We start from the raw sequence: 13,499 nt of genomic DNA on the forward strand, positions 1-13,499 counted from the left end.
TCCTCTTAAAAATGCTTTCATTGCGTCCCATAAGTTTGGGTATGTTGTGGCTTCATTTTCATTGAACTCTAAAAAGTCCTTAATTTCTTTCTTTATTCCTTCCTTGACCAAGGTATCATTGAGAAGAGTGTTGTTCAGTTTCCACGTGAAGGTTGGCTTTCTATTATTTATTTTGTTATTGAAGATCAGCCTTAGTCCATGGTGATCTGATAGGATGCATGGGACAATTTCAATATTTTTATATCTGTTGAGGCCTGTTTTGTGACCAATTATGTGGTCAATTTTGGAGAAGGTACCATGAGGTGCTGAGAAGAAGGTATATCCTTTTGTTTTAGGATAGAATGTTCTGTAGATATCTGCCAGATCCATTTGATTCATAATTTCTCTTAGTTTCACTGTGTCCCTGTTTAGTTTCTGTTTCCATGATCTGTCCATTGGTGAAAGTGGTGTGTTGAAGTCTCCCACTATTATTGTATGAGGTGCAATGTGTGCTTTGAGATTTACTAAAGTTTCTTTAATGAATGTGGCTGCCTTTGTATTTGGAGCATAGATATTCAGGATTGATAGTTCCTCTTGGAGGATTTTACCTTTGATGAGTATGAAGTGTCCCTCCCTGTCTTTTTTAATGACTTTGGGTTGGAAGTCAATCTTATCAGATATTAGAATGGCTACTCCAGCTTGTTTCTTCATGCCATTTGCTTGGAGAATTGTTTTCCAGCCTTTCATTCTGAGGTAGTGTCTATCCTTTTCTCTGAGATGAGTTTCCTGTAAGCAGCAAAATGTTGGGTCTTGTTTGTGTAGCCAGTTTGTTAGTCTATGTCTTTTTATCGGGGAGTTGAGTCCATTGATATTAAGAGATATTAAGGAAAAGAAATTGGTGTTTCCTGTTATTTTTGATGTTAAAGTTGGCATTTTGTTCTTGTGGCTGTCTTCTTTTAGGTTTGTTGAGGGATTACCTTCTTGTTGATTCTAGGGCGTGGTTCCTGTCCTTGTATTGGTTTTTTTCTGTTATTATCCTTTGAAGGGCTGGATTCGTGGAGAGATAATGTGTGAATTTGGTTTTGTCGTGGAATACTTTGGTTTCTCCATCTATGTTAATTGAGAGTTTGGCTGGGTATAGTAGCCTGGGCTGGAATTTGTGTTCTTTTAGTGTCTGTATAACATCTGTCCAGGATCTTCTGGCTTTCATAGTCTCTGGTGAAAAATCTGGTGTAATTCTGATAGGCTTGCCTTTATATGTTACTTGGCCTTTTTCTCTTACTGCTTTTAGTATTCTATCTTTATTTAGAGCATTTGTTGCTCTGATTATTATGTGTCGGGAGGTATTTCTTTTCTGATCCAGTCTATTTGGAGTTCTGTAGGCTTCTTGTATGTTCATGGGCATCTCTTTCTTTAGATTTGGGAAGTTTTCTTCTATTATTTTGTTGAAGATGTTTGCTGGTCCTTTGAGTTGAAAATCTTCATTCTCATCCACTCCTATTATCCGTAGGTTTGGTCTTCTCATTATGTCCTGTATTTCTTGGATGTTTTGAGTTAGGATCTTTTTGCATTTTCCATTTTCCTTGATTGTTGTGCCGATGTTCTCTATGGAATCTTCTGCACCTGAGATTCTCTCTTCCATCTCTTGTATTCTGTTGCTGATGCTTGCATCTATGGTTCCAGATTTCTTTCCTAGGGTTTCTATCTCCAGTGTTGCCTCATTTTGGGTTTTCTTTATTGTGTCTACTTCCCTTTTTAGGTCTAGTATGGTTTTGTTCATTTCCATCATCTGTTTGGATGTGTTTTCCTGTTTTTCTGTAAGGACTTCTACCTGTTTGATTATGTTATCATGTTTTTCTTTAAGGATTTGTAACTCTTTAGCAGTGTTCTCCTGCAATTCTTTAAGGGATTTTTGTGCTTCCTCTTTATTGTCTTCTTCCTTTTTAGCAGTGTTCTCCTGCATTTCTTTAAGTGTGTTATTAACGTCCTTCTTGAAGTCCTCTATCATCATCAGGAGATATGCTTTTAAATCCGTGTCTAGCTTTTCCGGTGTGTTGGGGTGCCCTGGACTGGGTGAAGTGGGGGTGCTGGGTTCTGATGATGGTGACTGGTCTTGGTTTCTGTTAGTAAGATTATTACGTTTACCTTTCGCCATCTGGTAATCTCTGGGGTTAGTTGTTATCGTTGTCACTATTTAAAGATTGGAGCAGAAGCTTTGTTCCACTCACCAGCAGTCCCAAAATCCTGGGGCGGGGGTCGTGGGTAGCTGGCGGGTGTCAGGCAACCCTGCGCTCCCGCTACCCTGGCGCTGATCCGGCCGGGTGAGGCCTGTGGCCCTACTCAGGCCGGTTTCTGCTTCCCTAACTAATGCAGTCTCAGGTCCCGCGCAATTGGATTGGAGCAGAAGCTGTGCTCCCCTCACCAGAAGTCTTAAGATCCTGTGGCGGGTGTTGTGGGCAGTTGGCGAGTGTCAGCAGACCCTGCGCCCCAGCTGCTCAGGTGCTTTTCTGACCGGAAGAGGCTTGTGGCCCTGTGTGGGCCGGATTTCTCTCTCCCCAACCAGAGCAGTCTCAGGTCCCGCGTGATTGGACTGGAGCAGAAGCTGTGTTCCACTCACCAGCAGTCCCAAAATCCTGCGGCGGGGGTCGTGGGTAGCTGGCGGGTGTCAGGCAACCCTGCGCTCCCGCTACCCTGGCGCTGATCCGGCCGGGTGAGGCCTGTGGCCCTACTCAGGCTGGTTTCTGCTTCCCTAACTAATGCAGTCTCAGGTCCCGCGCAATTGGATTGGAGCAGAAGCTGTGCTCCCCTCACCAGAAGTCTTAAGATCCTGTGGCGGGTGTTGTGGGCAGTTGGCGAGTGTCAGCAGACCCTGCGCCCCAGCTGCTCAGGTGCTTTTCTGACCGGAAGAGGCTTGTGGCCCTGTGTGGGCCGGATTTCTCTCTCCCCAACCAGAGCAGTCTCAGGTCCCGCGTGATTGGACTGGAGCAGAAGCTGTGTTCCACTCACCAGCAGTCCCAAAATCCTGCGGCGGGGGTCGTGGGTAGCTGGCGGGTGTCAGGCAACCCTGCGCTCCCGCTACCCTGGCGCTGATCCGGCCGGGTGAGGCCTGTGGCCCTACTCAGGCTGGTTTCTGCTTCCCTAACTAATGCAGTCTCAGGTCCCGCGCAATTGGATTGGAGCAGAAGCTGTGCTCCCCTCACCAGAAGTCTTAAGATCCTGTGGCGGGTGTTGTGGGCAGTTGGCGAGTGTCAGCAGACCCTGCGCCCCAGCTGCTCAGGTGCTTTTCTGACCGGAAGAGGCTTGTGGCCCTGTGTGGGCCGGATTTCTCTCTCCCCAACCAGAGCAGTCTCAGGTCCCGCGTGATTGGACTGGAGCAGAAGCTGTGTTCCACTCACCAGCAGTCCCAAAATCCTGCGGCGGGGGTCGTGGGTAGCTGGCGGGTGTCAGGCAACCCTGCGCTCCCGCTACCCTGGCGCTGATCCGGCCGGGTGAGGCCTGTGGCCCTACTCAGGCTGGTTTCTGCTTCCCTAACTAATGCAGTCTCAGGTCCTGCGCAATTGGATTGGAGCAGAAGCTGTGCTCCCCTCACCAGAAGTCTTAAGATCCTGTGGCGGGTGTTGTGGGCAGTTGGCGAGTGTCAGCAGACCCTGCGCCCCAGCTGCTCAGGTGCTTTTCTGACCGGAAGAGGCTTGTGGCCCTGTGTGGGCCGGATTTCTCTCTCCCCAACCAGAGCAGTCTCAGGTCCCGCGTGATTGGACTGGAGCAGAAGCTGTATTCCACTCACCAGCAGTCCCAAAATCCTGCGGCGGGGGTCGTGGGTAGCTGGCGGGTGTCAGGCAACCCTGCGCTCCCGCTACCCTGGCGCTGATCCGGCCGGGTGAGGCCTGTGGCCCTACTCAGGCCGGTTTCTGCTTCCCTAACTAATGCAGTCTCAGGTCCCGCGCAATTGGATTGGAGCAGAAGCTGTGCTCCCCTCACCAGAAGTCTTAAGATCCTGTGGCGGGTGTTGTGGGCAGTTGGCGAGTGTCAGCAGACCCTGCGCCCCAGCTGCTCAGGTGCTTTTCTGACCGGAAGAGGCTTGTGGCCCTGTGTGGGCCGGATTTCTCTCTCCCCAACCAGAGCAGTCTCAGGTCCCGCGTGATTGGACTGGAGCAGAAGCTGTGTTCCACTCACCAGCAGTCCCAAAATCCTGCGGCGGGGGTCGTGGGTAGCTGGCGGGTGTCAGGCAACCCTGCGCTCCCGCTACCCTGGCGCTGATCCGGCCGGGTGAGGCCTGTGGCCCTACTCAGGCTGGTTTCTGCTTCCCTAACTAATGCAGTCTCAGGTCCCGCGCAATTGGATTGGAGCAGAAGCTGTGCTCCCCTCACCAGAAGTCTTAAGATCCTGTGGCGGGTGTTGTGGGCAGTTGGCGAGTGTCAGCAGACCCTGCGCCCCAGCTGCTCAGGTGCTTTTCTGACCGGAAGAGGCTTGTGGCCCTGTGTGGGCCGGATTTCTCTCTCCCCAACCAGAGCAGTCTCAGGTCCCGCGTGATTGGACTGGAGCAGAAGCTGTATTCCACTCACCAGCAGTCCCAAAATCCTGCGGCGGGGGTCGTGGGTAGCTGGTGGGTGTCAGGCAACCCTGCGCTCCCGCTACCCTGGCGCTGATCCGGCCGGGTGAGGCCTGTGGCCCTACTCAGGCCGGTTTCTGCTTCCCTAACTAATGCAGTCTCAGGTCCCGCGCAATTGGATTGGAGCAGAAGCTGTGCTCCCCTCACCAGAAGTCTTAAGATCCTGTGGCGGGTGTTGTGGGCAGTTGGCGAGTGTCAGCAGACCCTGCGCCCCAGCTGCTCAGGTGCTTTTCTGACCGGAAGAGCCTTATGCTGTTTTAAGTCTTGCAATGGTTTAGAAGTCTGAATTTATTCATAAATACAAGATTTTTACAGTATGGCCAGACATAGGCTACAGAGGATCTGTAAATGGAGTAAAATGAAAATAACCTGGACATCATGGTGGACACAGGCAGACCTCCATGAGTTTGTGGCTGGCTTGGTCTACAGAGTGAGCTCCCGGTTGGCCAGGGCTACACAGTGAGACTAGGTCTTTAAAAGGAAAAAAGAAAAGAAAAACTGAGAAAGAGAAAGGAAAACAGTGGGGAGATCCTGGGGCTTTTTACACACTATGGTCAGAATCTGAACTGAGGGTATACTCTCTAGTTCAAGGGAAGGGCGTCAGAGGATGAGCAAGGTCAGAGCAAATACATAGAGCATCACTGCCTTGGGCAGAGGGTGCATAGTAATCACTCTCCAAACGCCTGTAGTGTTTGAGAAATATCATACTGGAGGTATAAATATCAAGAAGGCACAATGGTTCCTTTCCAAAATATGTGGAAGAGAAGCACCACAGAAAACGAGTTGGGATAAAGTTCTGGGGACATCTGTGACAGCTGTGATAGGGCTGAGGCACTGCCAGAGTTTGAAGGGACAGGTGGAGGCCACAACTACAGTGAGCCCTCCTAGAAGCCTGGAAGGATTTGTAAGGTTTGAAATGCTTTCCCGCAAAGTTAAATCATCAGATCTTTTTAAAAAGATTTATTTGCTTATTTATTATTATATGGAAGTACACTGTAGCTGTCTTCTAGAGTGCAGACACCCCAGAAGAGGGAGACAGCTCTCGTTACGGATGGTTGTGAACCCACCATGTAGTTGCTGGGATTTGAACTCGGGACCTTCGGAAGAACAGTCAGTGCTCTTAACCACTGAGCCATCTCACCAGCCCAATCATTAGATCTTTTAAATATAGATTGATTTTATATTTATGCACACGTTTGTATGTGTTTGTATGTCTATGCCACATGTGTTCAGATGCCCGATGCACCTGACACGGGAATCAAACTTAGACCTTCTGATAGAACAGCATGCACTCTTAACCACTGAGCCATCTCTCTAGTCCCACAAGTACTTTTAATTTTGTTTTTAATTTTATTTTAAGCCAAGTGGTGGTGGTACACACCTTTAATCCCAGCACTTGGGAGCAGAAGCAGGTAGTTCTCTGAGTTTGAAGCCAGTCTGATTTACAGAGTGAGTTCCAGGACAGCCAGGATTACACAGAGAAACAGTCACAAGCACACACACACACACACACACACACACACACACACACACACACACACACATTTTGAGACACAATTTTGCCGAGTTGCCTAGGCAGGCCTCGAACTCATGATCGTCCTGCCTTAGCCTCCTAAATGCTGAGATCATATCACTTTAATCATTATTATTAAAGACAACAGGAATTATTATAAAGACAACAGGAATCCGGGTTCTAGACACTAAAATGCAGAGTCATGCCTTTCTGGAGACCTCATCTCAGGCCTCCACTCTTCCAGATGCCCTGGAAGCATTGGCAAAGGCATGTGCTGGAAGGCTGTGTGAATCCTGGGATGTGTGTGTTGGGCAGGTCTTGGCAGCCAGCAAACGGTTTCTGATTTCTATTGAGTTTTGAGCCTTTCCTTTCTGAGCATTACTGACCCTTTAACATCTGTGTCCTCACCCTGGTCACTTTCCATCCTGTGTATTACACAGAGGGATCACCACCCTCTCAGCTGCACAGGATGTTCTCAGGCTGATGCCAAGAGCGAATGGAGCCCTTCTGCCAGACTCCCGAGACACGGGGTACAGCCAGTGTGCCTGGGGGCGGGGTGGGCAGTAGAGAAAGGATGAGAGAAAAATTATTGGCACCTGAACTTCCTGGTTTACAGACCATCTGGTTCATAAAAACCTGTTTATGAGAGAGAGAGAGAGAGAGACAGAGACAGAGACAGAGAGAGAAAGAGAGAGAGAGAGAGAGAGAGAGAGAAAACACTAGTGAGTGTGTGGGAAGGTTCCCCTTCCTCCAAGTGTTAGCAGTAAAAAAGGATTCTCCCTGTCCAGGATAAGATGAAGGCTCCCCTGCAGGACTCTGCACTGTGCTCTGTTTTTTTTTTTTTTTTTTTTTTTTTTTTTTTTTTTTTTTGCTAGAAAGAAATCCTACTGTCAACCAGGCTTGGGCTGGTTGATTCATTCAGTCACCAAGGGCTGATCTTTGTGCTGAGTGTGGCATAGGGTGGACCTTTCAGCCTAGGTGCCAACAATGAACACTCATCTGTACAGTAATATCAGAGAAAGACATGCAAACATGGACCCAAACTGCACGGGAGCACTTCCATCTGATCAGCTGCCCACGGGTTACCTAAGGAGAAAAGATTGGTATGTATAGCCTTCAAGTTCATGCAAAGCTTACACACAGAGAATGGACAGAATGCTGGGTGGTTTTCCACTAGGAAATGTCAGGCCAATCCTGGCTCAGTCAGCAAGAGGCTCAACTACAGACCTAAAGGTTCATGGCTACCCACTCCTTCTGCTCAATGTAACCATGGACTAAAGTGTAGATTTCAAAACAGACATGGCTTGTACCTGTAATCCTAGTACTTGGGAAACTCAGACAGTAGTACTGTTGTGGATTCCAGGCCAGCTTGAGAGACAGTGAGACCCTGTTTCAACTTAACAAAAATAAATCAGAACAGAAAGGTACTCTCCAAGGATTAACACGGAATCACCCCCAGAAGTAGGGTTCCGAGGCTCTGGGTAACACTTTAGAGACAGAATAAGAGGATTTGCACTGGCCCCACCCCATGGCCTATAGTCTTCAGTATTCCCAGACTCTCTGGAAAGCCTTCAGCTATCAATTACAGCCCAGCCTGGAGCATGGCCAAATGGACAAAGGGCTAAGCTACTGTGCTCTCGACTTCCTCCTACGTTTCTCTTCTTCCCTTTAGGCTTGAGTGCTTGCCAGATGTGCCTCCCAGAATCAGGGCAAGTGTGTTCCACCTAGTCAGAAAGGGACTGCCAACCCAGGGAGGAGCACTGTTGCCAGTTGATTCTCAGCACACTCATACAAGGTGGAAGTGATGCTTTGGTGCCAGCTCGGGTCAACTCTAGAATCTAAGCCATCCAAGGCAGTAGACTGGAGGGTCCTGAGTGAATGGTAAAGGGAAGTTCGAGGGAGAAGGGGTCATTAGGGATCTAGAATGGTACTTGGTCATGGAGGTGTGGTTTTTCCTCTTGGCCCATGACAACTGATTGCTACATTTTTTAGAAACCGTGTTAACCAGTTAAACACAGTTACTAAACCACATGAGGGCTGAGGAGGTGTCTCATCAGGTAAGGAGCTAAAGGTGAGAATTTGAATCTTCAGAATCCATTTAAAAGGTTTGGTGGTTCACCTGTAAATCCCAGTACACAGAAGGCAGAGGCAGTAAGTTTCTGGAACAAGTCGGCTGGCCTGACTAGATGAACCTCTGAGCTTAAGTTCAGTGAGAGAGTCTGCTTCAATGTATAAAGTATAGAAAGACTGAGGAAGACATCAGATGTCAACCACAGGCCTTCACAGACTGATGGACGGACGGATAGACAGACAGACAGACACACACTCCCACAAATGCAAGCATGTATATAAGCATGCACATATACCATATACATAATAAAAGAAGAAATATACATGGAATTCCTGGGGAAAGTATTTCAACAGCATGTTCAAGGTCCTGGATTCAATCTCTAGTATTGCCAAAATAGAAAAACAAAAGAGATACATAAAATTAAAATCCTATTAAAAATCAAGATGATTAATTTCTATAGCTCATCACTTCCTAATCATTTTACTACACTGTATTATTACCCACGAGCCTGAAATTATTTATATCATGATACCTGAGGAGTTGAAATGTAAACTGATGGGCAATTGCCTCTTTCCTGAACATTACATTGAAAAGGTCAGCTTGAAATTAGGTATGGTAGCAATATTTAAAGCTCAGAATCTGTGAAAGCTATAAACTAGAATCTGCCTCAATGCTCTGCTGACTAAATCTAAGAAAGTAATGGGAGGAGACATTATTCAGACTAAACCGAAAGGTTTGCCATATGTTACAGTATGAATAAACAAGACAGAGAGAGAAAGAGAGAGAGAGAGAGAGGTGTGTGTGTGTGAACTAGCTCCTAGTGTTTGAAAATCCTTAGCCTATTTATCAAAGAAATTGCCTTCATTGTTGACAAATGACATTCTTCTATCTTTTCCAGTTCACACATAAATGTAAGTATCAACCAATATTCACAGCAGAACTGTATTGATCTACTGCAACTACAGATAAATGAGTTGGCAAAAAAGAAAGCATTTTGTGAGAATCATGTTAAAAAACATATAATAAATATCATATGCCTATCATATGATATTTGTATACTATACATCTGGTCTCTGGTCTAGGAACTCAATTTGTGATTAACTTTTTTTGTTTGTTTGTTTGTTTGTTTGAGACAGTGTTTCTCTGTGTAGTCCTGACTGTCCTGGAACTCACTTTGTAGACCAGGCTGGCCTCGAACTCAGAAATCCGCCTGCCTCTGCCTCCCGAGTGCTGGGATTAAAGGCGTGCGCCACCATGGCTGGCTAATTTGTGATTAACTTATTGTACACATATACATACATAAATACATTTCCCCTAAGATTTATCTGTTAAACATTTAGCTGCACAGGCTAAGCCCAAGGTTCAAAACCACTTTGGCATCAGAAATACAAAGGTCAAAGGTCCTAGAGGTACTTCAATTCAACCCTGACCAAAGTTAAGAGGACAGGCATGTGAGGAGAAAATGTGTGTGTGTGTGTGTCTGTCTGTCTGTCTGTCTCTCTGTCCGTGTGTGGTGATTTTTTTTTTTTTTGAGGGCTCCACTGGGTATGTAGTCTTGACCAGCCTGGAACTCATTATGTAGACCAGGCTAGCCTTGAACTCATAGGTGTGTGTATATGTGTGTGTGTGTTTAAAGCAACCAATAGACACTTTTTTAATGTTCCTAGGCTGTAAAACGCAAGAAGGCAGAGACTTTGCCTTTTTTATCCCTTTGGCACCAAACACTTTAAGAGGAACTCTTTCCATTTCTTTTCTTTTTTTGGTTTTTGAGACAGGGTTTCTCTGTATAGTCCTGGCTGTCCTGGAACTCACTCTGTAGACCAGGCTGGCCTCAAACTCAAGAGATCCACCTGCCTCTGCCTCCCAATTGCTGGGATTAAAGGCATGTGCCACCACTGCCCGGCTCCATTTTTCTTGAAAACTAAATGAAATGCAATAGTTCTCCCAGTGAGCTGACTTTAACTTCATTACAATATCAACTAGAAATGGCCCTGATTGGAGAGCTGGCCCTATCCTGGTTAACCTAGAAAGTGCCAAGTCCCCAGGTCCCCTTGCTCTAAGTCAGTGAATGTATCCTAACAGTAGTACTTCATCTGCATCGGGTTTTGATGGTGCCTGATGAGCTTCCTGTGGCAACTGATGGAAACTCTGATTGGCTCCTCTAAAGGCAAGGCACCTGGCTAACAGAATGCCTTTCTGCCTTGAAGCTGGATGGGACTAATCACTGTTCTAGCTGCTAGCTGGGGCCTATATGGACCAAAGAAAACAAATCAGGGAAGGATGTGGGCAAGGAAATCAGTGGGGGAAGTCCAGAAAAGTTCCATCCAAATGAGAGGCCAAGCATCAACCAGACTGCCTGACCACAAACTTCTGGCCTTTCCAGTAACGTTGGGAGACCTTGAACAAGCTGCTGTGCGTTTCTGAACTTCGGTCTGCTTACGCAGAATGTGATAAAGACTCCTGCTCCGGAAAGTCTCCACCCTCTAATACCACAACGACAGACTTACTGCTACCATCAGCACCTGGAACCTGAGAAGAGAAAGAGAATTATGATACCTACCCTATAGGATGGGCATTACTTGGGAGAGGAGGGTTTTGAATAAGAGAATTTCACTTTAAGAGGAAGCAAAAGTGTATCTAAGCCACCCCTCTTGGTGAGGCATGCTGAAAGGCTGCTGCAGCTTCTCAAAGTTGTGGATAAATTAATTCCTTGTTGGCCTATATGTCTTATGATCCATCCCTCAGGCACACGGTGGCTTTTTTTTTTCTCCCAGATTTGTTTACCTTTCATCACGGGCCAGCGGGTTCTCAAATCTGTGTGTGCATGCATGTGTGTGCCTTTCAGGGCACATGTGGAGAACAGATGGCAACTTTTTGGAGTTGGTATTGAGGCAGGGTCTCTCTTGGTTCTCTGTACTGCTGAATATGCCACAGTAGCGGATCAGCCAGCATCTGGATAATTCTCCTGTCTCTGCCTTCAATCTCACGATAGGAATTGGGCTTTTGACATGGGTTTCAGGAATGAAAACTCAGGTCATGAGGTGTGTGTGCCAAGCTCCACTACCCACTAAGCCATCCCTCTGACCCCACAGTGTGACTTTTTTTCTCTTATGTTCTCATGTCCTTCTAGCATCCAGCTCCAGTTCTCCAGTATATGTACACATATACATATACACATACACATACATATACATATATACATAAACTTCTCCCCATCCTCTGAACACACTGCCTCAAGACAGACAAAGTATCTGGTAAACTCAAGGCCTCTCTGCTTTCAGAAAGCAGGCAAAAGGCTGCTAGGCCCCTCTACCCTTGCCACTTCCCAAGAAAAAGGCAGATTATGAGGCCCAAGATTTTAGGAAGTTTCTGTCCCAGTTAAATGTCGGCTCAAGTCAGTCTCAGTCTTGTTTGCACCTCTTTCTCTCTTTTTGTGCTTAGAATTGAAACCTGGGGTATTCTAAATACTTCTTTTAATCATTTTTGTTTCGTATTGTTTTATTTTTTGAGACAGGGTTTGTTTCTTGGCTGTCCTAGAACTAGCTCTGTAGACCAGGCTGGCCTTGGACTTGGAGATCAACCTGCCTGTATCCTGAGTGTTGGGGTCAAAGCTGTGCACTATCACCTCCTGGCCAACTTGCTGTATTTTTAAAAAGACATAGTTTTACTTATTTAAGTATGTATGCATGTCTGTGTATGTACATGTTGGGGGTTGCCCTTGGAGGCTGGAAGAGGATACTACATCTTCTAGACAAGTGGTTATGAGTTCTTTAATATGAATGCTGAGAACTGAACCCTGGTCTCTGCAAGAGCAGCAAATATACCTACTTTGTTGTTGGTTTTAGAGGCAAGAGTTTCACTCTATATCCCAGACTGCCCTCAAACTTTTTATGTAGCTCATATTGGCTTCAGACTTAGTGATCTTTCTGCTTTAGCCTCTTGGGTGCTGATATTACAGGTGTGTGCTGCCAGCCATCCATATGTTTTATGGTGTTGGGGAGAACACTTATAAAAGCGATAATGCAGGCATTGTTGGACCCTGGCTCTGCAGTGGAATAAGGAGCGGGGCCTCCTTAATGGCAGTTTCTTCCTCCTACTTGTTTGTTCAGGTTGCTCCCAGCTGCCTACAACTGTGAGTCTAAGTTCATGGCCTGACCTTCAAAGAGAGGCTGTCATGAAAACAGCATTTGCTATGTGTCAGCTACTGGGCCTAAAGGTCACATCCACTTGAACCTGGTAGCATGAATAGGCAAGACAGGCACCCAAATGATTCCTAAAATGATCGAGTGAATTCATCTTCAGAACAACCTGGAAAGAAGATTATTATCAGACCCTGTATCGGAAGTCAGGAGACTGGGGCTGAGAGAAGTTAATCAACTTGCAGAGGACTCAGTTAGGAAGATCTGGGAACCAAATCCAGATCTCCAGGATTCTAAATCAAAAGGAGGTTGTTATGTGGCTCTTCAAGTTCTGGCCCAGCAGACAAGGTCCTGTAATATTAGTAGTTCTTTATTCCCAGAGAGATACTACAGTCTTCAAGGAGGAGGCCCCACATGCCAGCTCCTTTATCTCCTAGCACCCCCCCCCACACACACACACCAGGCAGCTCGTTATATTCCAACAACAGCAATATAAAGAAATTTGCACAGTCATCCTGGGATAATCAAATCTGTAGCCACCCACCACCTCTGGGATATAGAGGAATTTCTCGGAAGTTCTGGTAGTATTAGAAGCTCCTTTCAGGCCTTTTCTGTGGCTGCTCTGCTCCTGTAGGACCTACTGACCTCTTGTGGGCAGAGTATAAATTCGCTGTGTTGAACAGTCTTGGGCTGGAACTCAGCCAACGGCCCTTTCACGATAGAAGCTAGCTATCCCTAGTCAGACTGATTCAGCTCTGCTGGAATGGGTTAGTCTGTCAACTTTACTTCCATCTCGGTTTCCTCACCTCTAAACCAGGGATGGATGGAGACCCCAGCCCTACTTTAAAACATAGTAAGTCTGAATAAAGCCCAGTTGTTAGAGTGGCTGCCCAGCATGCATGAAGCCCTGGGCTGGATCCACAGTATTACATAAAACCAGTGTGGGTGTTCACACCTGTAATCCTAGCACTCTGGGGATGAAGGCAGGACAGTCTGGAGTTCAAGGTCATCCTTGGCTACGCTGTGGGTTTGAAAGTATCCTGGAATATACGACATCCTATATCAGAAAAAAAAAAAGGAAGGAAAAGGAAAAACAACAAACAAACAAACAAACAAAAAAAACAACTTTAACAGCAAAATCTGCTCTCAATCAATCAGCCAATTAAGCAGCCAATGGAATAGACTGGG

At 46.4% G+C, this 13,499-nt stretch overlaps 1 protein-coding gene across 3 annotated transcripts in view; it reads right to left on the bottom strand.

Annotated features, from left to right (window-relative positions):
* Positions 1-13,499, bottom strand: part of Steep1 (STING1 ER exit protein 1) — an 87,613-nt gene that overhangs the window by 41,599 nt on the left and 32,515 nt on the right. Inside the window, exon 7 of one of the 3 annotated variants that reach the window (XM_029473325.2) lies at positions 9,489-10,701. The exons of the other annotated variants lie outside the window; for them this stretch is intronic. Coding sequence (XP_029329185.1) covers positions 10,609-10,701 — 93 coding nt within the window. The 3' untranslated portion in view covers positions 9,489-10,608. Of the gene's footprint in view, positions 1-9,488; positions 10,702-13,499 lie in introns of those variants that run through there. 3 annotated transcript variants of the gene reach the window in all.

This window comes from Mus caroli, unplaced genomic scaffold (assembly GCF_978045245.1).
Source record: "Mus caroli unplaced genomic scaffold, Mus_caroli_1 scaffold_5, whole genome shotgun sequence".
NCBI lineage: Eukaryota > Metazoa > Chordata > Mammalia > Rodentia > Muridae > Mus > Mus caroli.